At 40.3% G+C, this 22,664-nt stretch overlaps 2 protein-coding genes and 1 long non-coding RNA gene across 4 annotated transcripts in view; 1 reads left to right on the top strand and 2 right to left on the bottom strand.

Annotated features, from left to right (window-relative positions):
• The window catches only part of LOC117475104, a 38,626-nt gene extending 22,471 nt beyond the window's left edge, over positions 1 to 16,155 (top strand). Inside the window, exons 5-6 of the long non-coding RNA XR_004555141.1 lie at positions 12,444 to 12,560; positions 15,779 to 16,155. This is a non-coding gene — a long non-coding RNA (uncharacterized LOC117475104). The remainder of the gene's footprint in view (positions 1 to 12,443; positions 12,561 to 15,778) is intronic.
• gpr31 (G protein-coupled receptor 31) lies at positions 700 to 13,392 on the bottom strand. Of its 2 annotated transcripts, XM_034121159.1 has the most exons (3): positions 13,250 to 13,392; positions 3,915 to 4,868; positions 700 to 2,857 (listed from the first exon to the last, which is right to left on the bottom strand). In XM_034121159.1, the coding sequence occupies exons 2-3, from the start codon at positions 4,503 to 4,505 to the stop codon at positions 2,393 to 2,395; spliced, it is 1,056 nt and encodes a 351-aa protein (XP_033977050.1). In that variant the 5' UTR covers positions 4,506 to 4,868; positions 13,250 to 13,392; the 3' UTR covers positions 700 to 2,392. The 2 variants fall into 2 exon arrangements, with proteins under 2 accessions (XP_033977050.1, XP_033977060.1); XM_034121169.1 differs by lacking the exon at positions 13,250 to 13,392 and having other exon boundaries at positions 3,915 to 5,186.
• An 858-nt stretch (positions 16,156 to 17,013) lies between the features above and the next one.
• Positions 17,014 to 22,626, bottom strand: ttll2 (tubulin tyrosine ligase-like family, member 2). Its single transcript, XM_034121318.1, has 3 exons — positions 20,214 to 22,626; positions 18,557 to 19,867; positions 17,014 to 17,521 (listed from the first exon to the last, which is right to left on the bottom strand). The coding sequence occupies exons 1-3, from the start codon at positions 20,433 to 20,435 to the stop codon at positions 17,210 to 17,212; spliced, it is 1,845 nt and encodes a 614-aa protein (XP_033977209.1). The 5' UTR covers positions 20,436 to 22,626; the 3' UTR covers positions 17,014 to 17,209.
• Between the last annotated feature and the right edge of the window lie 38 nt (positions 22,627 to 22,664).

Genomic DNA, 22,664 nt, shown 5'->3' with positions numbered 1-22,664 from the left:
ATTCACCTTAAAGATTGTATGATCACCGAAATGTGTCAAACATTTACGTCTTTCGCAATATTTAGAGCCACAAACTTCCAGAGGTATTTTTACCCTTTTATGACTTGCTTATTTTTTCCAACACAATACAGTCAGTACTCAAAACAACACCCACTCTTTATCCCAGGACAGAAGTTTCAAGATTGCTCAAATGCATGTTGACTCATATCTGAACCGGTGGGAATTTTCTTGTGACAGTGCTGTATTATCACCTGACGTACTTTTTTATTTTAACATTATAGATGAGAGATATTGGAACCCACTGAAAAAGATCATATCCTGCTTGTAATTGGGCGGATTGGAGCATTTAAAGATACACTATATTAATGTGGGTACAGGACTGGCGCATGTGTATTGAATGAGCAATTGCGTACAAGAAAAACACATTATATACTTTCCCCATTAAAATCTACTCACCTGATACAGTTTGTTATGCTCCCTAACTGTACAAAAAACAGTAGAGTGGCAGAAATAGCGTGTTTAAATTGTCGTTAGCTTGTAAACATTGTGTTTAGGGTATTTCAGATCATGGTACTTTATGTGACTTTAGGACACGTGTGCCTCTCTTTACTCGGTAAATATTTGCAGATCTTATTAACATACAGAGTTACACGTTATCAGTTATGCAGATGGGACATTTGCGAAGCCAAATAGGTTGTGTACACAGTATATTATTTAATACGCATCAGTGCTTTTTTTTTTAATCATGTAGGCATGTGTACGGCAAAGTAGCTTCTTCTTCCTCAGTTGTGTTCCCACCTTTTGTCAGAAATGAGATTTTATGACTAAATTCCACTTTTGCATAAGGTTGCATAATATTCCACGGCACAAATTTGTCATTGTATTGTTTTACCTATTCACTCAACGTCTCACAGATACAAAGCAATGACTTGTTTTATGATACACAATGATGCATCATGACATTGAACCCAGTCACCTGATGGAATACTTAAAATGGGCATTTATCTACAGTATACCCAGACAGACATATCCTTACTCACTGCACTATTACTGTTAATGAGGTCATAAAGGTGAGGATGACTTACACAGAACATGGACAGTGGAGTTTCTGTAATTAAGGCAGAGTATTGTTTAGTCTTGTCAAAGGTATGAGTCATGATTCGTTCCTGTGAGGCATGTGATTTTCCAACCCTGACTCTTAAAGAATGCTTTTCCCATTAAACCAAACTGTATTCTCAATTACATTTAATTAGAGGGAAACATGTTTCATTCTGGATTCAATCGATGTTTTAAAACGATACAAATTGAACAAAAGCTAATGTGAAAGACTTTTGGTTTCACATTTCAAACAAATACATGTCTCCTGGGTGGAAGTCTTGTGTTTGTTGACCCTTGCCTTACGCAGACTGCTGCAGATTTCTTTAGAAATGGATTTGTGAAACATCAACAAATAAACGTATCCAACATAAAATGGGCTTCCCTCTAAACTTAATTGACAATGCAGCTGTATTCCCATATGTAGTTGTATGGGAATGTTCTTTTTTGGAACCCAAACTTGATCTTCACATATGCAGTAAATAGTGAACATAATGAGGGACAGTTAAGTGTCTTTTTATTATTAGAATAAATATGTACAGTAACATATAAACCCCTCTCTCTCTCTACATACAGCATAGAAAGTGATATTCCATCATAAATCAACATTAAGGATCAGCTTCCTGTATGGGCCTTCAGGTTTAAGTCTTATGTAATAGGGTAATGACCTCAATGGCTATATGCTTCAGTTACATACATTTCATTCTCCCTCTTACATTTCTTTAGTTTGGACATTTCTTACCATTTGCAGCTTCATAGAAAATGTTTGTCCCAAGACATGTTTATATTTTCTGTGCTTTAATTGATGGCTTCAATCACTAAAGCTTGTTACACAGTGGAAGCTAAGTTAAAAGTCGTCTGAGGTTAATATGATTTGAAAGATCACATTCTTCTGAGAGCATTTGAAAGGATTTTTTTAACTCAAAAGTACTTGCTGTCCAAGAGAAACTGAAAAACAGATGTGCATATTTTTGGCAGACGGGCATTCCCCTTAACAAGAACCTCATGTTTCACAAAAATAAAATCCACCAACATTAATATTCTATTGAATCACTACTATAGTACATCTACAATGCTAATAAAAACACACTCTGGTAGAACAAGATCTTTCTATTTACATATGTATATACTTCTATTCGAGAATCTATAGAAAGTTAAATAACAACTGTCTTCACTTGCCTTCAGAGTCCCCTTTCAAAGTAAGCACTTTTTTTGGGGGGGTGGCACACTGTCAGTCTCAGGTAGTAATCTGTTTAGGTTGCTTGACACAGAGACACAACCTGGTTTGAAATGGTTTTCAAATGACAGCATTGCGTGTAGGTGGGAGTGTGTGTCCCGCCGATGAGCTTTCTATCGGCACTTGACCGTCCTTCACTAAGAACGGGAAGTAAGTAGAGCAGTAAAGCCCTTTGAACTTGGTGCTGCAGAAGCAGTAGACCAGCGGATCCAGAAGACAGTCTATGTAGGAGAGCACCATGAGGCCGTCGAAGAGCACCGCAGCTTTATCCTGCTGGGGCAGAGGCCATTCTTGGACGCGGGCAATCAGCAGAATCATCCTGGCAATGGTGCAGGGGAGGAAGCAGAGGGAGAACACCACCATGACGGAGGTCACCAGGAACACCGCTCGCTTCAGCTTCGTCCTGTCGCCCACGGTCTTTTTCCTGAGCCGGTTGACGATGTGCACGGTGCAGTAGACCAGGATGACGAAGGGGATGAGGATCTGGGTGAAGAAGACCACCTCTCGCAAACTGTCCGCCACATCCTTCAATCAGAAGAAAAGAAAAAATATCAAGTTAATCGTCTTTTTTATATCAACAACACATTCTCGTTAATACTTGGCCCTTGTGTCTCTACCAATTGTGTCAGCATCAGGACAGCATCGGTCAGAAGTTTAACCACTATTCAAAATATTTATTTCATGTAAAATCTTATTTGTAAAGTAACAAGTAAATATAGTAAAGTATAAAGCGCTAGACATTAGTAGTTGGCTTATTGATAAATGGATCGCCAGAAAAATAAACTCCAAATATTTGTATGTTTGATGAATTGTTAAAATAATGATAAAAGTCTTAAGAAGCTTTTTCCAACCTCACAAATATTGAGATTTCCTTATTTTTCTGAATGTACTGTTTATCATATTGAACACAACATTTTGGGCGTTTGGGTCTGAGTTTGATAAAACAGATTCAAATACTTTTGTTGGTAACTGTCCATAAACATAATATCTATATGACACTGACAGTATCAATTTGGTTTTAGCTGTCCCTGTGATATTAAGTGCAGTTTGACACACTCCAGGTTTAACATATCTTAATTGTAGCAACACTATGTGCTGTGTCAGTGCAAAAATAGCTCTGGAAACAGACTTAATCTACAGTAAGTGGTGCTGTTGAGTGATAATACTCCCTAGAACTGGACCTACATACGGCATTCCTGATTAGGCCTCTCAACACCGTACTAACATTGATAAAATGATCATCTTTGTTACATTAGGTTGAGGGGATGTTTCCACAGAACTTTTCTGCACTTTGTGTGAACTGTGTATTGCTCAAATGAAGCAGCTGTTGGTGTGTGGTTATCCAAATGTGCACACTCAGCACAGCGTTGCCACATTTGAGTGTGAGAAACACGTGAATGAAACACACCCAAAACAAAAACATTACCAAGTAAATCCTAACCGTTTGGGATGAATTACTCCGTTTCACTCATCTCATGCAGTTTAACCTAATTTTGGGGACTGATACTGAAAACATACCAATAGAAAACTAACTTGTTAAAAGCGTTTTACAATAATGACTTATTTAATGAGTAAACCTTACCTTAATCAATATATCTTCTGGAGCATCTTCTGGGTTTTTGCCATGGCTGTTGCAGCAATCAAAGTTTTTGAGCATGGTGGGGATGGTGAGAGGCAGAAGAAGCAACCAGATGAAGATAGAGATATGAGGAGATTTCTTGAGAGCTCTTAAAAGATTCTTTCGACCTGGGTGCACCACGTTGAAATATCGATCAATGGAAGTGACCGTCAGGAAGGCAATGCTGGCCCCTCGGTTTAAAAACAACATGAACAGCATGGCTTTGCACACGGTGTCGTTATCACTCCTCCTCTCTCCTTGGATGAAGTTGTATGCCTTTATGGGCAAACAGAAGAGCAGGAGAATGTCAGCCAACACCAGGTTGAAGAGGAATACGTTGTTGGTGTTGGATTTCCAGAATTTCAGCTTGAATATGAAGAGGTGGAGGACAGATGCGTTCAGAGGCAATGCCAGGATGCAAATTATAATTATGACAGCTGCATAGAATTTATACAGAGCCTTGTTTGTGGCAAGGCAGTCCTCAATACTTTGGTAGGGAGATACAGTGGTAGATACAGTGGTAAGTACAGTGGTAAGTACAGTGGCGTTTGCCATTTTAACAGTGAAATACACTTTCCTGTGTTCCAGCAAAGTGTTCTCTTTTAATCTGACAAGGAAATCCCTGCAAACGTGAAGTCTCACCCACAAAACAAACTTGCCAAACAAGTTTTGCCAATGCCTTCCTGTTTTACTCCTTTTTTAGGTTTGAAATGTCCTCGTGTGTTTTTCCGTTTTCAAAAGTCTTTGGTGTTAGGATCTCCTGATCCTTGGAGTGATTCTCTCAGAGTGCAGAGCAAAAATGCTTCACGGTTTCTTTGAGTTTTGTTGCAGTTCAGCCCCTGTGCTTGTAGCTCCGCCTTACACTGTAGCCTGAGGAGGTGAGTCAACAGCTGCTTTTCCAATGTTGGATCAGTGGTCCTAACAAGGAGTAAAACCAGCCTGTTACATTTGAAATACATAGTACCAAAAGACAGTTTCTTAACAGCAATATAGGATGTAGTAAACATCAAACTAAACACAAAGGTGGTGTCTTTAAGAGATGAAACTCAGTCAAAGTCTGCGCGCTGTGCTAAGCCCTGACAAGCCCTTGCTGGATCCTTATGAGAACATTCTGTTACTGATTGCTAACACTGATTGACTTTTGACAGGCAGCCAATGGTACATTTCATATTCCTTCAATGCATAATCCAATTTCCTGGCACAAACTGTGAGAATAGCCGTTGTTCTACTCTGAGGGCTCAGTAAATCCCAGAAGCTACTGAATGACAGCTTTCAAACACTTCCGCTCTTTGCTCTCTGTTCAATATTGCGCGCGTTCTTCGCAGATGCTAAAATGCTAAAAAGGGACATTTTTAGGAACTTTGTCCTGAGAGTAAGCAGATGTGGTTCCCTGGGAATTGATGATGAATGTACGTGTACGCATTGAGTAGATAGATATAGTGCTGCTGTCATTTTGTTCTACTATGTAAGGAAAAGTCAATGGGGTTGCAAGGAATGTTAAGTCCTAAGGGAGGAGAAGGGGGGATAGCTTTGGGCCTCTCACTCAACTCTGCATGCCTCAAACGTTGCATGCTTCAAACTCCTGCAGCTACAAGTCCAGACAGCTCGCAAGATTAAAACAGGTTTTCGAGATGTGGGGAGGACATGACCTCGTGACTAGGTACACGAAAACTTCACTTTGTTATAAATCAATGCGTCTATTCTGTTTGTTTTGTGATCATGTATCCCTTAATCCCTATGCTTTATTGCTTGAGATGATTAATGCATTATTTAGCTTTGATCTAAGATTTATATGTGTGAATGTGAGTTTGATTCAATTGAACTTGTCCTGGATTTAAAGGTGTGAGATCATTACCTTTTATGATCATTTATCTTCCCTTCTCCTCCAGTCAGACAATTATTACATTTAATATTGGCTTAGTCAGTTAACAATGCAGAGGATCAAAGTGTAATTGAAGGGTCTGATGGCCCTCTGTATCTACTCAACAGCCTGACTTTAGCTACCAGCAAGATACGTTTTATGATAAGGATTGATAGTAGGGCAATTTCATGTCGTAATTTAAAGGTCCCATGTCATGCTTTTCCGGTTATTACCCAGCAGGTTTTTCTGCATGTAAACGGTCTGCAGAGTCACAAACCCTCAAAGTACACCCTGTAGCGAGTAAAACTCTAACACAGAAAAGACCTGTCTATGCTGCCCCAGAACGCCTCGTTGGAGATGATCTTTTTCAATTAGTTTCTTCCGGGAACCAAGTGACGTAACGACGACCCCTCCGTGGATTGGTCAAAATGGACCAATCCATGGAGCCGTTACGTTAAGTCCGCCACCAATCGGCGGACTTCCTCACACACACACACACTGAATCTTTTCTCAGCTGCAGCTCCGCCGATTTCTCCTCCCTGAGACGGCGGGACGCGGTGAGGCTGTGAGTCAGTGTGAGCACACACACAAACTCCCAGCCAGGCTGCGGGTGTGTGTGTGTGTGTGTTCGGGCTGGGTTTCGCTGTGTCTCGCTGTCTCGCAGACGGCCACTGGGCTCATAGGGAGGGGGGGGGGCAGGAGCTCCAACAAGCCGTTTAGGACAGAGAGTGAATACACATACTATACAGAGATGCTGTATGAGAAACCAATGTGATTTTGGAAAATTGCACAATATAAATTTATTTTAGTAGACCTCAACAATGGAATTATGATCAGTAGAAATGGCCATGACATGGGACCTTTAAAGCTATCCCTGCAATTATGGGAAACACAGACGCGTTGCTTTTAACTTATGATTCATTTACGCGCAATACGATACTCTCAATATATTGTTGATGTTGTGTCAACAAAGTATTTCCTTGTTGCTACAGAGCAAAGAAATTAGGGAAGAGCTCATTCTCATTTATAATAAATGAAATGTGGTTTCTGTCTATATGTCATTGTGCTTCTCCAGTATTTGTGCTGTTATTTTAATTAGCAGAGTTGGCTCATAACATGTAAAATACCTTTCATATTGCAGCATAAATGTGGCTTCTACAGATGCCGTTCCAAAGTCAGTAAAAAGCTGATTATTGAAATGTTTGAATAACACGTACTATTCAAATTATAAACATGACATCTTCCAGGTAATTCTTTTTAGTTTTTTAAATCATGGCTTGTTTATTGTGAGTGTTGGATGCAGCAGGAATCTGAGCGGTGCGGCATCAGAGGAAGACGATGCTTAGCCTCTCAGACAGATTAACAATCAGACCAGTGTTCTCACTTTGTCAAGCAGACCTGTGACTCCAGTAACACTCAGTGTAAAGTTGTACCTGCTGCTATAACTCAAAGCTGTTCAGAGATTTCTCGCTGTCATCCATACTTTCTCACAGGAGGCTGAGATGTTTAGCACATACTTTTGGCTTCAAGCGTGCACACAGTGAAGCTTTACTTCATGTGTTATCCAGCAGAAGCACTCATTCCTGATCTTTGTATATTACTGTTCTGCATTTTACATGTTTTGTCCCATTCAAAAGCATTTAGATAAAAAAAAAAGGGAAAGCAGAGCATATTCATCCCACCCCAGGGACTGGTAAGACTCAGACTAAACAGATAAAAGCTGGACGAAGTGTCTTCAGGGTTAACAGGGTGGATGTCATAGTTAATATCCGCTCTGTTAACTCCGAAGACAGGTACTCAGACGGCTGGCTTACGGCTGGTGTTTCTTGTAAACCTTATCTGATTGCACATCTGAGATAACTAGAAAGTAGAACATTTGTTTCACGCTTTACTTTAAAAATGATTGGGCTTATTTTCCAGAAATATCGGCAAAAGCCACCCAAATGATGAGTTTAACAGAGAGACGTTACATCTTGCATTAGAGTGAGGACATCTCCAGTATGCACAGAAATAATCTGAAGGTCTCTGATCAGCAGGAACTCCAGAGGAGGTCTTTTTTCAGCCCAGTATGAAGATAACCTCTGCCCCATTTATGGTCTTTAAACCTAAGGGAATGCAGCTGGAAGCCTTCGAGTCCTTGACCTTTCAGCCTGAGCATAGCCAAAAGTTGAGTACTTCACAAACTTTTGCTACGGTTAATGTGATCCTCAGACACCCGAGTGAAGCCAGAGAAAAGACCTGAACAGATATCAAGCTCAGGGTGAGATCTACGGTGGCCCTGAAGTGCAAGACACCACAGCATTTCAGAAAACACTACAGCATTTCAGGAAACGCCACAGCATTTCATATTGGACGGAAAGGGTATTCCTTTAGGGAGAACACTTCTTGTTTGTGATTGGACAGAGCCAGCCAGAGAAGCACTGCTGTGATTGGTTGTTTTTGCTGCCAGTCAAGAAATGACGCTTCGTGATTGATCACCACCCGACAGCGCAACATGTCCCAGCACATCAACCGTTAGCTGTTAGCACTCAGAGCTCACAGCTCCTCATATCTGTTCAGAAACTCGACAACAGTTAAACATACAAAACACAGACTGTCTGTGTCATGGCGAATACAGTCGCTGCTTTATTTATGTCTGTATGACGCTGTTGTGAGTGTGGACGGAGCAGCTACAGGTTAGTTTAGCCTGATCGATCCGCCCCCTCTCCAGCACGTCTTGTTTGAATGACAGAAGTAAACATAGCTGACAGCCGCGGTGAAACTCGAGCAATGCGAAAAAGACATGAATTAATGCTTTATTAATTCATGGTTTTTAAGGGGCTTATCTCCATGTGAATACTATGGTAGACTACCCAATATTCGCATCGCTCTAATCGCTCGAGTTTCACCGCGGCTGTCAGCTGTGTTTGTTCCTGTCATTCAAACAAGACGCGCTGGAGAGGGGGCGGGGCGTATCTCCATGTAAATCCTATGGGAGATACCAACTACAACAAAATGAACATATTTGACCGTAATTTAATTGTAATACACGTTTCAAAGTGATGCCGAAGTAACTACATACTGATACCGGTTAGTAAAAACCATGAATTAATGCTTTGACAAGTCTCCAGACAAGACGGCAGGCGAAAAGCTTTTAGAATGTGTGTTTTCTGAATGGAATCGGATCCATCAGGCTAAACTAACCTGTAGCTGCTCCGTCCACACTCACAACAAAGTCATACAGAGATAAATAAAGCAGCGACTGTATTCGCCATGACACAGTCTGTGGTTTGTACTTGTTTAACTTTTGTCCAGTTTCTGAACAGATATGAGGAGCTGTGAGCTCTGAGTGCTAACAGCTAACGGTTGATGTGTTGGGACATATTGCGCTGTCGGGTGCTGACCAATCACGAAGCGTCATTTCTTGACTGGCAGCAAAAACAACCAATCACAGCAGTGCTTCTCTGGCTGGCTCTGTCAAATCACAAACAAGAAGTGTTCTCCCTAAAGGAATACCCTTTCCGTCCAATGTGAAATGCTGTGGTGTTTTCTGAAATGCTGTAGTGTTTTCTGAAATGCTGTGGTGTTTTCTGAAATGCTGTGGTGTTTTCTGAAATGCTGTAGTGTTTTCTGAAATGCTGTGGTGTTTTCTGAAATGCTGTGGTGTTTTCTGAAATGCTGTGGTGTTTTCTGAAATGCTGTAGTGTTTTCTGAAATGCTGTGGTGTTTTCTGAAATGCTGTAGTGTTTTCTGAAATGCTGTAGTGTTTTCTGAAAGGCTGTGGTGTCTTGCACTTCAGGGCCACCGTAGAGATCTTTTCTTGGGTCCGCAGCCAAGAACACATTTACTTCAACACTCCTCTGTTTCTTCAACCTGAAACTCTGCATCTCCAAGTAAAACAGATGAGTGCAGCCAGAGAAAGACCTGAACAGATATCGAGCTCGGGGTGAGATCTTTTCTTGGGTCCGCAGCCAAGAACAAATTGACTTCATCACTCCTCTGTTTCTTCAACCTGAAACTCTGCATCTCCAAGTAAAACAGACGAGTGCAGCCAGAGAAAGACCTGAACAGATATCGAGCTCGGGGTGAGATCTTTTCTCGGGTCCGCAGCCAAGAACAAATTTACTTCATCACTCCTCTGTTTCTTCAACCTGAAACTCTGCATCTCCAAGTAAAACAGATTACCACAGACAGTGAAGTGAAAGTCCAGAGAGAAAACGCATGTGGAAGAAAAATGGAACAGTGATAACCTTGAGTAAGAAGGCAGAATTATTCAATCACCTTCTGAGCCGACGCCCTTTGTTCGCAAGTCTACTGGAGAGAAAAGGTTGAGGCACCAAGAAATGGAAAACATGGGTGAAACTGCAGGAAATCTTGTTGACAAAGACGAGGTGAAAGGTCAGTTGAATTTACAGCACCTCCTAGAAAAATGTCTGTAACTCAGATGTTCAGTGAGAAAAAGCAGAAAGCTCACGTCTCCACACCCGAACATGCATATGAATCAACTTAATGCAACATTTAAACATCCCCCCCCCTGTGAAAGACAACAGATATTCCCCTCGGGCCTGCAGAAATCAGGAAGTTATTGTTAGTTTTAAGAATGACCACATAGAGAGTGTCTAAAGCTTTGACATGGAAACTCTATCCACGGGCTGTGATGAAACAAAAACACATTTTCGTCTCTGCCAGGGCAGCAAGTCAAGGCCAGGAAGCAGATCATGCTGAAACCGGGTCAAAGGTCTAAAACAAGCTACAACAACAACAACCACATTTAGTCTTTGTGCACCAAGTCAAGTCCCAACACCTCTGAATTCATTTCCCACACATTCCTCTCAGAGAAGCCTTACTGGTGGTGGCAGTGAGGATGAAGATAACCCTCCCAGTGTCACCAGTTTCCCAAGCTCCCATCCCATCCTCCCCTTCTTGGGCTGCAGGATTCCCATTTCATTTGAAACCTTTCAAAGGAGGATTCTGTGATGCTGAGGAGGGATGGAAGTTTCTAGTAAAACAGAAACGTGACACAAGTCCTGGATCTGGATCAGGCCCTCAGCAACAATTATCTACTAACAGCTCAACAAATATGATTAAATTGATCTTGACATATACTTAAAAAATGTGAAGTGGCAATTGAGTTTTCAACCTTTTTCCCACATAGCATTTTTACAAGTGGTATTATTGTTGGCCCAGTTTTTGCTTTCCGTTTTCCCCAGAGCCTACTTTAAGGAACAATTTTCGCAGAATTATTCAGACTATCAGGCAAAAAAACTAATATTCTCATACATCAGAGTTCCTTTTCAATGCCACTCATCATTATGATGTCAATAATATGCACATGAAGGCATAAGATCATCCAGCTTTGAGGAACTATTAAAGCTAGTGTTGGCTGACTTTCAGAGAACCAAACTAAATGCTGATGGTGTCATTATTCTTTAGCCAGTACATTGTGCAATCAACATTTCCGTTATAATGACATGTTAAAGAAAATAACTTGTCTATTGGCACTTTGACGCCTGGTTTAAACATATATATTATAGCATGGTTTGCATTGAATCTTCATATCTGAATGTGTACAATCCCCCGATTTGGAAAGGAAACCTGATGTTCCAGATTTAACAACAATTGCACAAACATATTTTTCTACTAAAAAGTGCTTGTGTGGTATTCTGATAGCAAGCTAAATTGAATTTATGCTGAAAGTACTCATTCAGTAGTAATATATCACCTGATCAGCAATCGGCCTCATCTATGCAGCGCTGCATTGGCACAGGAAGTAGTCCGCTGTCATTTCATCAGTTTAGCATGAAGCTAGCTTAAGCTTCCTCTCTGCATTATCATCATATCTTTTCTTTCCTGCTACAGAAAGCACGCACATGAAACAATGGGCATATCTACACAACAAAATGCCACTTCCCTACTTGTTGACCTATTTGAACCACCTTAACTCAGTGCAATAATATCAACAAAACTAAACGGTTGTATAATATTACAATGGCAGAGGAGTTGAAAGACTTGGTTTGACTTGGATATGGATTGCCATTGTCGTAGCAGCTTTAAAATCAGCTGTGGTCTAGAGAGAATAATCAGTTAGGTAACAAACGTACAGCAACACAATATTCGTATTAAAAGCAATAAAGATCTTTATACTTGCAAGTATGACGTCTCCTCCAACGGAGAACGTCCTGTTCTGAGTAAAACAGGCTCTCTTTATAAGAGGACATCAAAGCAGATTTACATTACAACCATCACACCCTACAAGACAGTGGGATATACAGATACCCCTCAGACACAGTATGCAAAAACCTCACCCCCTAAACACGTCTGTTGACCACACATACATTTAAGGTTCACTCCCAGAGAGATGACCTAATCAGAGAAACTAAGGTTAGCAATGTTAACACATTTGATTGCACAATTTCCTTAACACCATACATCTAACAAATGTAATATACAGACATCCCTGGTTTCTCTGGATGCTATATAACCAAAACATACCTTAAAAAAACTAGTGTTATTCCCATCAGCTGTACTGCTGTACAGTGAAATAACCAAATGTTGTCAAGCTTACATGCTAACACAAGATAGTGAACATGATAAACTATGTTATTGTTTCTAATATCTTGCTTTATTTCTTAAATGTCTCTGTTTATATGCAGAGAAAGAGGGGATCAGACAGAGGACATGAAGAGGGTCTGCAAAGGAGATACCATCCTCTCTGACAGAGACATGAGAAATCAAAAAGTCTGCAAAAACTGGAAACCAGTGAAGTCCAGGTGAGTTTTTGGTGAGAGACATTTTAAACTATATCTGGACAGTTGGTCTTATTGGAAAGCATGATTTAATCTCATGAGACACGTGGGAAAGACACTACAGCAATATGACATTAAGCTTAAGTCTGACATTCATACCAAGACAATTATAGGGCAACTGTTCAGATTTGAGTTCAGCTTCAATAAACTCATATATACAGTGTTTACTAACTTGTATTTATAATGTGTATTTGATAGAGATACTCTATCTAAATATATATACTGCTCTGTTTATTGATATATGAACTGTTTATGATTATTTTTATTGTGCAATGCCGTGTTTACATACTGCTGTAACAGTATTAACCAGCATGGGATCAATGTGGTGTATCTAATCTGATCATCTTGGCTAGTTGTTTGTAACCTGATGCAACAGCATGCTTCAACAACACTGGCACACAAGCGGTATTCTGTAGCAACAGTAGTTAGTAAGTCAAATTGACTGTCTGCATTTTTACAAGGTATTCATTGACATTATTAAAAGATAAAACAACACGTTAATATCATTCAATAAAACAAATTGTGTTTTGGCTGCGGCAAGTCTGCGTAATTGTTACTTAACAAACCGCTTCAGTTTTTCTCATGACATCACTGGCCTGTTTCACAACACCAGCTTTCCCACTAAAACTCGTTTGATTGTTAAAAAATCTTACCTTGGGAAATCACTGTGTGACACTCATCATTTACCTTTCGGCATTTCTTAAGCTCCTTCCAGATTCCCTGCAGCCATGATTACCGCCCACACTGCAGCGTGTTTTGCAGAACTGGTACCACCGGTAGATAACAAACTATGTCAAAGCATAACTTAAACAATGCTTTCAGGAACTCATTCACCCTTTAAATACAAGGTAAAGTGAAACCGACCTGCCCTGAACAACAAGAGAGCGTGTTGTTTGTTGGTATTGCGTCAGGAATGAACAGCAGGAAATTACATAATATCTGACTAATGTTGAAATAACATGCACATTGGTGTTCTTGTTCTTTGTTTGCATTATTCACACTCGGCAGCACGTACAGTATTGTCCCGGGAATAACTTGTATTTTCTGGAAAACACCTGAGACAAGTTATTGCCTGTTTTTTCTCTGATGTCTTCACCTGCTTGTCATACTAGAAACGATTATCCCATCATGTTTCAAACGTAATGTCAGGAGGCGTGGTAAACTACAGTATGTCTTATATGGCTGCCACAGAAATGTAATTAAGCATGTAAACGGTCTGCAAAGGCTTACATCACTTTGTTCCCTCCAGAGGGAGTCTCTCTGTGCTGCAGCACAGGCAGCATGAGAAAGAGCTTTTTGAACATTAAAGCATGGAGACATGTCACAGTAGAGACACTACATACTGATATACACCTGAACATCAGCAGGAGAGGACTCTTTAAAGTAGAGACACTACATACTGATATACACCTGAACATCAGCAGGAGAGCACTCTTTAAAGTAGAGACACTACATACTGATATACACCTGAACATCAGCAGGAGAGGACTCTTTAAAGTAGAGACACTACATACTGATATACACCTGAACATCAGCTGGAGAGGACTCTTTAAAGTAGAGACACTACATACTGATATACACCTGAACATCAGCAGGAGAGGACTCTTTAAAGTAGAGACACTACATACTGATATACACCTGAACATCAACAGGAGAGGACTCTTTAAAGTAGAGACACTACATACTGATATACACCTGAACATCAGCAGGAGAGGACTCTTTAAAGTAGAGACACTACATACTGATATACACCTGAACATCAGCAGGAGAGGACTCTTTAAAGTAGAGACACTACATACTGATATACACCTGAACATCAGCAGGAGAGGACTCTTTAAAGTAGAGGCACTACATACTGATATACACCTGAACATCAGCAGGAGAGGACTCTTTAAAGTAGAGACACTACATACTGATATGAACCTGAATATGAGAAGAATATGTCTCCATTAACATTCCTACAGAGTGTTGTGCAAACATTGGTTCTGTAAAGACCGAGAAACAAAGGCTATTTCAGTCAGATGTTGTCCAAGAAACTTGAGAGGGTGGCAGGCTGTTTGAACAATTAGAAATGGCCTCACTTCACCCAGAGCATATTTACCAGACAGCATTTAATCCCAGCTTTGTTAACTCCTCTGGTTCATTCTATAATGTTCCATTATAGAATAACAAAGCAACAGTAGTCTAAAAAGATTTTAATATCATTTTAGACTGACTCAGCTTTTTCTTTAGATCAGAAATGTGTAGAACCTGTTTGATGAAGGGAAATCTAGGCATCATGTAACTTATTTTACACATACAAAGAAACTATACACACATAAATCAAGGTTAGACACATAAGAATAAAAACACAGAAGTGAAGCAATAGTCTAAAATATAGTGAACTACGAAAGAGAGCTGACATAATGATGGCCTTGCACGTGATAAACACATTATCAAAAAGGACTGTGAGAATAGTGACTATTATGGTCAGTAAGACATTCAAACCAACAGCAGGATACTGTGAATTGTGTGGTTGGTTTGTGTCTCAAGACAATCATGTGATGAGAGACAATTTAATCAGATTACATTCATGTGAGGGCAATACACAGCAGAGGATGGACGTTGCATTTATTAAATTAGTTGTATTTTTATATACCTTTTTCCTCTAATATGTTCCAGGTAAAATAGAGAAGCAGTTATGTGGCATGTTAAATACATAATGATATAATATAATACCATAATCTTGAATGTTGACCCACCCCAATTCAGTGATAAGTAAGATTAAAAGGTTTCATTATGACATGTTAAATATGAACATTTTATTTAAATAATTTATCAGTATGGCATGGTTTAGGATTAACATGTTTTCACTTTCATTTTGACGTATACCTTGAAGCTACTTCCTGGTATCTGAGACTAATGTCATTATTACCACATGTTATTTAGCAAATGCTTTTATCCAAAGCTATTAAGTACCTCAGCCAGGGACACTTGTTGACTGCAGGGGTCGGGATCAAACCGGTTACAGTATGATTACTAGAAACATAATTACCCCCTGAGCCACATCCATCAGGTCTGATGCAGAAGTGTTAAACACAACAGGGCGTAAATCTGAGCAAACATTTACAAACATACTCCCACTAAGTCAACACATGAGTCACCAACTCTGTGTGTGTGTGTGTGTGTGTGCACACGCTCAGGCAGCAGGAGATGCTGATTGGTCTGAAGTTGAACAGCTGGAGGCTCTGATGAGAGGGAACTGAGGAAGAAACTCAGTTACACCACAGCGCCGTCTAGAGGACAGAAGATGTTCTGCACACAGCCTGGAGGGACTGTCGGAGGTGAAACACACTGTATGATCTTATCTTTAGTCACAAATCATGTAGCAGACGGTGCAATATCTTAGGCATGTTGTATAATAAAGACAGCCTATACAAATCTTAGAGTAATGTACAATAGGAATTTGTGTATAATAAACAACTTGTCAAGGCTAATGCTAAATATATTGTATTATAGTCAAAGGAATTCATATGGAAAAACTAGTGAAAATAAAGACATGTTTTTTTTCAGATTTCAACACAATTTAAAAAACCACATTGAATTGAGGGGAAACATGTATTTTATTGTATTATTTGATAGTTTTGAAGTGTCCCTGTTTTGTTTGGAAAGCTTTATTTTCCTTTAAGTTGATCAAGGCGTGAATGGCAAACACAAGGGCTGAATTTGTATGCATTGATCAAATGTAAAAATGTGGTATAAGACATGATCGAAATAATTACTTCCTCCTGCTTACATTTTTGAACATGTTGGAAAAAAATCTATTCCATCTCTTCCCTTAATATTGAAATGTTTTTCAACAGAATTATTCATCCAGATTCTCAGTGGCCTCAAACACTTAAAATGGAAGTATTTAATACACTGTTAAGCATCCCGGCAATAATTGATGAAGACGACAAAAGATGGTGTCAAAGCCCTGACTGATCTCATTACATGTTCATGCAGTCGATATGCTGCCTGCGCCAAACCTCATTTTACTTTCACAACTTAAGGTAGGGTAGGTAAGAATGGAGAAACCAGCTCGAGTGCGCTAGAATTTGACTTCCTTACAGAGCCCCTCCTCCAACACACATGAACGCGCACATGACCAATGAGGGCACGAATGAGGCAGGTAGGCCATCCAGTTACTTTAGCCGGGCCGGCTCAGATGATTGGTCGTGCTTTTTACAGCGCCACGGCTTCCACAGATGAAATGTTTTAATGTATTTATTGTCAAAGCATTTAATATATTCATTGCTATCGGGATGTCGGCATTCCATGGAATATAACAAAAAGTGTTTCTGAAGTGAATTACCTACCCCACCTTCACCATGTGTGGAAAAAACAGTATTCAACTTCATATCAATCTAAGTATTCAAGCTTTTTTAAGGGTACAGAGGAACATATTTCATACAAATAATCATATTTAATTAATATCATGTGTGTGTACAAGTGATGTACAATTCATTACTTTGAACAGCTGTTAGCAGAATTCCCAAACCATTCTTCCCCGGAAAAGTGATGTTTGCATTTCCCTTTTTTAGAAAGTAAGGAATCAAGCTTTGCATCAGAGTCTGAAAGAAAGAAATGCACCTCTAAAAGGGTTTAACACAATGACCGAGCAATGGAGGATCCTTCGGCCCCCACAACAGAGAATCAAAGTCTTCTTCACCATCTCTCTCCTCCTCCTCTCGTCTCTTCAACTTCTTTCTTGAAGCCAGCTGAGCAGTGAGCTTGTGCAGCTCATGAATAACTTTTTTAACATCCAGTGTGTGCTGCGAGGCCTTCAGAGTGGCTGCGTTGAACGGGAACGTCCGGATAAAGTCTCCGACTCTGAGTGGAGGAACGTGTTGTCGGTTCAGTGCTGCCGTCCTCTCTTTTCTTACTCTCCGAATCCCACTGTGAAACAATCACAACATGTGTTTGTTATCTGAATGAATGGTTGGGTCATTAATGTGGGTAAGGGAATGAAAACAAGAATTACACGATGATAATAATAATGACATACATTCCTGCATACTTGATCAAAATGTCTTGTGAATTCATAAACAAATATTTACTGGAGGGAATAATTAGCAATGAACTGAGTTTGTATACTACATAGGAGCAGACACACACATTTATTTTAGCGAGCCTCTTTTGTTGTTTCGTGTCACTTTTGTGATTCTTTGGTCTTTTTTTTGTTGTTTATTCGTCATGTTGTGTCTTTTCCCTTTTCATAGTGGTTGTCAAGTTATGATATGGTTTGCTCGATTGACTCCTGCCTAAACTTGAAAATGACTTGGTTCACTCCAAAAGGACAACTCAAATTTGAATCTTTCCTCTTTATTTGAGTTATTGTAGATTTATTTTTGCTTAATTCAGCCTTCATTTAGCTTCCTGTTGCATCATTTAGGTTGAAAACCTTTAACACAAAAACACACTTTCATTAACTTTAGGCAAATAAACATTTAAATGAAAATATGCCATACTTAAAGGTAGGGTCGGTAATTTTGGAGAAACCGGCTCGAGTGCGCTAGAATTTGAAAATACACAGCCGGAAAAAATCTGCCACTTCCTTACAGAGCCCCTCCTCCAACACACACGAACGCGCACATGACCAATGAGGGCACGAGATAAGTTTGTGCACAGATGGAAGGCTGACAGGCAGGTAGGCCATCCAGTTATTTTAGCCGGGCCGGCTAAAATGATTGGTCGTACTTTTTACAGTACTACGGCTTCCACAGATGAATTTCTTCATGGATTTATTGTCAAAGCACTTCAGATATTCATTGCTATCAGGATGTTAAGAGCATTCCATGGAATATAACAAAAAGTGTATCTTGAGCCGGTTTCTCAAAAGGTCAGGGGGAAGCATTTGTACTCATTCAGTAATCCATACAAAAACAATGAATTTGTTCTATTTTTACAAACTCACAGACGGCACACTAGTTTTGTATTTACCTGTAAATGTCCGGGAGCTTTTCACGTCTGAATCCAAGCCCCCTGTGTGGGATCTCTGCTAACGAAAAGGAAACGTGCGCCTCGGCTTCTGTTTCAGTGTCGTCGTAGTTTGTAACCTCAGACACACGAAGACTCCTGTTGTCTGTCAGCCACGGGGCACGATCTGGCCACGTCTGTCTGTTCACCACTGACACGTCTGTTCTCGACTGTGGGCCGAGGATCAGGTTTAAGGTCCTGTCATCGGTGTCGGATTTGTTGGCTGCCTCTACTTTGGATGCATACTTCTTGTTTAGGTGAACAGGGGGAAGGTGTCTTTGGTAAACCGCTGCAAAAGCATGTTGTCTTTGGTTGATTTTTTCAGGGTGGTGATGAGTTTTTATCTTAGGGAGAGTCTGTAAAGATTGGTTTCTTCGCTTCTGATATTTGGTTTCTTTAAGCACAGGTATTGAAACAGGTGATGCATGTTGAGCATGGATACAAGGTTTGTTGTACCCTTGTCTCTGAAACGCCCTCTCTCTCAAGCTGTCAGTCAATGTATAATTCATCAAATCAATCAGATCGCTAATGAGCCCTCTCTTCACCGTGATATCAGCTTGGCAGTCCAGAGTCAGCGCGGGGCTGTCGTTCACCTCCAGAAGCCACGGTTTGAACTCTGCATCGAGCAGGATGTCGAACCCCAACAGCTCCACGCAGTTCGGACAGGAAGGGACGGTGGGAGCGATGGTGAGGAGCGTCAGAGTCACGATGTTATTGATCCTCTGCCACAAAAGGAGCTCGTTGATGTCTTGGCTCTGGAGGAAGTGCCTGAACTTGCTCATGGTCCACTTGCAGCCTCGGCCCACTCTCTCCTTCTCCGACTTGTAGAAGAGGCTGAACTTATTGATGCTGGTGTTGGTGAGATGAGCGTACAGGTTGTGCAGAGATGACAGGTTGTACTTCTCGGTGGCAAAGCGCACCAGACCTTCCTGGTGAATGTAAACCGTGAGTGGATGGAAGCTCTTCACACAGACGTAGATCCTCAGGTCGAACTTGTAGCCGGAGATGAGCAGAGGGTTACTGATGTAGCGCTGTACGATCACTGGGCAGTCGTAGACTAACTCCCTCATATCCTCGAAGATGAAGATGCCTCGGCCTCTGGAGAGATCCACAGGCTTACAGATCCAATAGGCCGACGGTCCTCTGGTCACTTTGTTGTACTCAGACAGGAAGCGAGTGTAGTCGTTGGGCAGGATGAAGGCGGTGGGACTGAAGTCGTAGAGAGACGAACCGAACGTGGTTCTCATTCTCCTCAGGTTGCGTGCCAAACAGTCCTATCAAAAAAGGAGACATTTTAGAGAGGGATCATTTTAACTATAAGAGGCCTTGTTAAGCTTTTTCTTGTAGTGTGTTGTATAGGTTGTTGTGATAATATTTCATTGTCCTAACATGCTGGGCAGATTTATTTCTTCAGAAAGTACAGATTGCATTTACATCTGGTGGAGATCTGTTACAAACTCATAACCATACTGAAAGTTGTGACACATCGTGTAACAAAAAGCACAAACACTAAACAGTAACACTGATGATTCATGTCTCTGTATCATATATAATAGCACTAAAATCTCTCTGCATTCCTTCAACACACACATTTAACACCACATTTCAGAGCGTCCTCACCTTGCGTGTGATGCCGACAGTCTTGGGATGGTGGTTGAGGCGCTGCCATGGCATTAGGTTGAGATATTCTGAGTTGCGAAACGCAGATCCTCTCCAGTACAAGTTCCAGTCCTCTTCCTCCCGTTCCTCCTCATCATATTCCTCCCATCCTCGCTCCAAGAGCACCTCCCTCACAACCTCTGGACCTCGCTCATGGAGTCTGAACACCAGCGATGCCTCCATACAGCATCGTAAACTGTAGATATATGGTAGATAAACAGGAGATATACAGAGGAGGAACGTGGAGCATATTATCAAATAATTCTGACTTTATTTGGAGGAATGTGTGTGAAATGAACTTGAGTCAAAAATAATACTCAGTCAAATATCAGATCAAATCTCTCAAAAACAGTCTTTGACATTAAACACAGTACAATTATTCAGTTTAAATCATTATCTCTGGGGTTCTTCATAAATAAACATCAAATAATCTATTTATAAAAGTAGGAACCGAGACGCTACAACTTGTTTTAAATAATCCAGTAGTTGTCCGTGCACCAACAGACAGTAGCAGCTAATTTAACAAACTATTCATAGCACCAGTTTGCCAAAATGCTAACAAATATAGACTCCAAGTACAGAGATGCAAAGAGATTAAAAGAATACTAAAAAGGCCAAAAGCAATCATGTTGAGCCACGTACCGCTTTAAGAAGATGCAGATTAACAGTTCGTCCCCAGGCTGGTCCCAGCACCTTGTGAGCTGTGGTAAATCTGAGATGCCCAAATAAACCCGACACTTTGATACCCACCGGCACAGAGAGGCAACAGTGTGTCAGCGCACTTACAAATAAATGAGAACAACTTTTATTATCCAAAAGAAAAGTCTAAAAAGGATAGAAAAATATCTGCTTTTCACACTTATTCAGATGAATACATACACACATAAATAGTAAAGTTAGCGTCTTATAAACACAGATAAAGAAATATGTTATATAACGGGCTTGTCTACACTAATATTGAGACATTTAACTGTACACTAGAATATGAAAAGCAGGAACTTCCCATTTCTCAAATACATAAAAAGAAAAAACTTGATTAGTTGAAGCACCCCCCAGGATAGCCATAGCACCCCCAAGAAATGTATGTGTCTTTTTCTTTTGTGTGTAAAATTCATAATTTGAAAAATGATTGATTTGAAAATAATATGCTACAGTACAGAACAAGTAGCGTACTTCTGGGTCTCCGTTTCATTCAAGCTCTGCTCTGTGTGTGTGTGGCACGAGCCATTTTGTGTGCGCGAGCGAGAGAGAGAGAGCGTGCCTGGTGCCGGAGATCGTTGTGGTTACCATCTGGTGCTAGCTAGCTATGCTAACGGATATAAGGAGCTTTTTCAACAACAAGGTGGAGGGAGAACTCTCTCCTGTCAGACAGACATGAGAGGCTCAGATAACCTCAGCTCAGGTGAAGTAAAATACTTTAGATGTTTAGTGTTTAGATAGTTAACTTTAGTCTAAGTTATCTCAGTGGGTCTCAAACGGTTTGGTCACGATTAATGTAAATAACTATTTCCGAGGCACACGTTTATATGATCATTATAGGTATAAAAATAAAGAGCATAAATGAAAAACAGGTATGAAATATAATATGACAGTAAAACAAGAATACAGTTTAAAAGGAGAGTGATTTGTAAAATATCCATGAAGAAATAGTAAATCTGTGTACAGTTGTTTCATATGGGTGTTGAGAGATGTATCCATCGATCTCTTCATTTTGCTCTCGAAGTGCACCAGATTGATGCATTTAACTTCAATATTAAAAAAAAATCTTCCCGGGGGAGCATGCTCCCGATGTTAGGTCCACCCCCCATGTGTGCGTATTCCACTGCAGCGCCCGGGACATTAATGGGAAACCCTAAATGTTTGAGCACCCTCTATGAAACGTCAAGCTACCCCACAGAACCCTCAAAAGAATTTTTTTTTTTTTTGGGGGTTCTATAGTGTACAGTGCACAGGCTGTGCTTTTAGGTCCTCCTACAGACAACACACACACACAGCAGGCCGTCTGTCTGACAGGTTTATCTACAGGACAGAGACGATTATCCCACAGAACAATGGTCGTCAGATACAATCAGAGCCTACTGTTAGCACTTCATTGTTTATTTGAATGTATTGTGGCGATACCAACGAGGGTTAGAAAACTGTTTAAGGTACAACAGATGTTGGTATTTTAGCTCTGGATATTACTTACTTGGGTAAAAGAAAACACATTAAGTGGCCTTTCCAGTAGTGACCCCAATTTGCTTTCAATTAGATGAATTTATGACATTTTCAGAAAATATAAAAAAAGGTTTTCACAAGAAAGATGTTTTGATGTTTTTATTTCACTGTCTTTCAAAGATGAAGAAATGAAATACTTTAAAATTGTTACTTCTGATCACAGAGCGGTATATTAACCATTATAAAAATAAATAA

Source organism: Trematomus bernacchii, unplaced genomic scaffold, assembly GCF_902827165.1.
Source record: "Trematomus bernacchii unplaced genomic scaffold, fTreBer1.1, whole genome shotgun sequence".
Lineage (NCBI taxonomy): Eukaryota > Metazoa > Chordata > Actinopteri > Perciformes > Nototheniidae > Trematomus > Trematomus bernacchii.
Note: the sequence above shows the minus strand (reverse complement) of the source record. Positions and strands in the feature narration are given on the sequence as shown.

Excerpts from the sequence above, each read along its gene's own strand:
- gpr31 (XM_034121159.1), bottom strand. The coding sequence starts at position 4,505 with ATGGCAAACGCCACTGTACTTACCACTGTACTTACCACTGTATCTACC. Across the intron at positions 2,858-3,914 it reads CAGAAGATATATTGATTAAG|GATGTGGCGGACAGTTTGCG; the intron begins GTAAGGTTTACT and ends TTCTGATTGAAG.
- ttll2 (XM_034121318.1), bottom strand. The coding sequence starts at position 20,435 with ATGGAGGCATCGCTGGTGTTCAGACTCCATGAGCGAGGTCCAGAGGTT. Across the intron at positions 19,868-20,213 it reads CTGTCGGCATCACACGCAAG|GACTGTTTGGCACGCAACCT; the intron begins GTGAGGACGCTC and ends CTTTTTTGATAG. Across the intron at positions 17,522-18,556 it reads AGCTCCCGGACATTTACAGG|TTTCACAGTGGGATTCGGAG; the intron begins TAAATACAAAAC and ends ATGTTGTGATTG.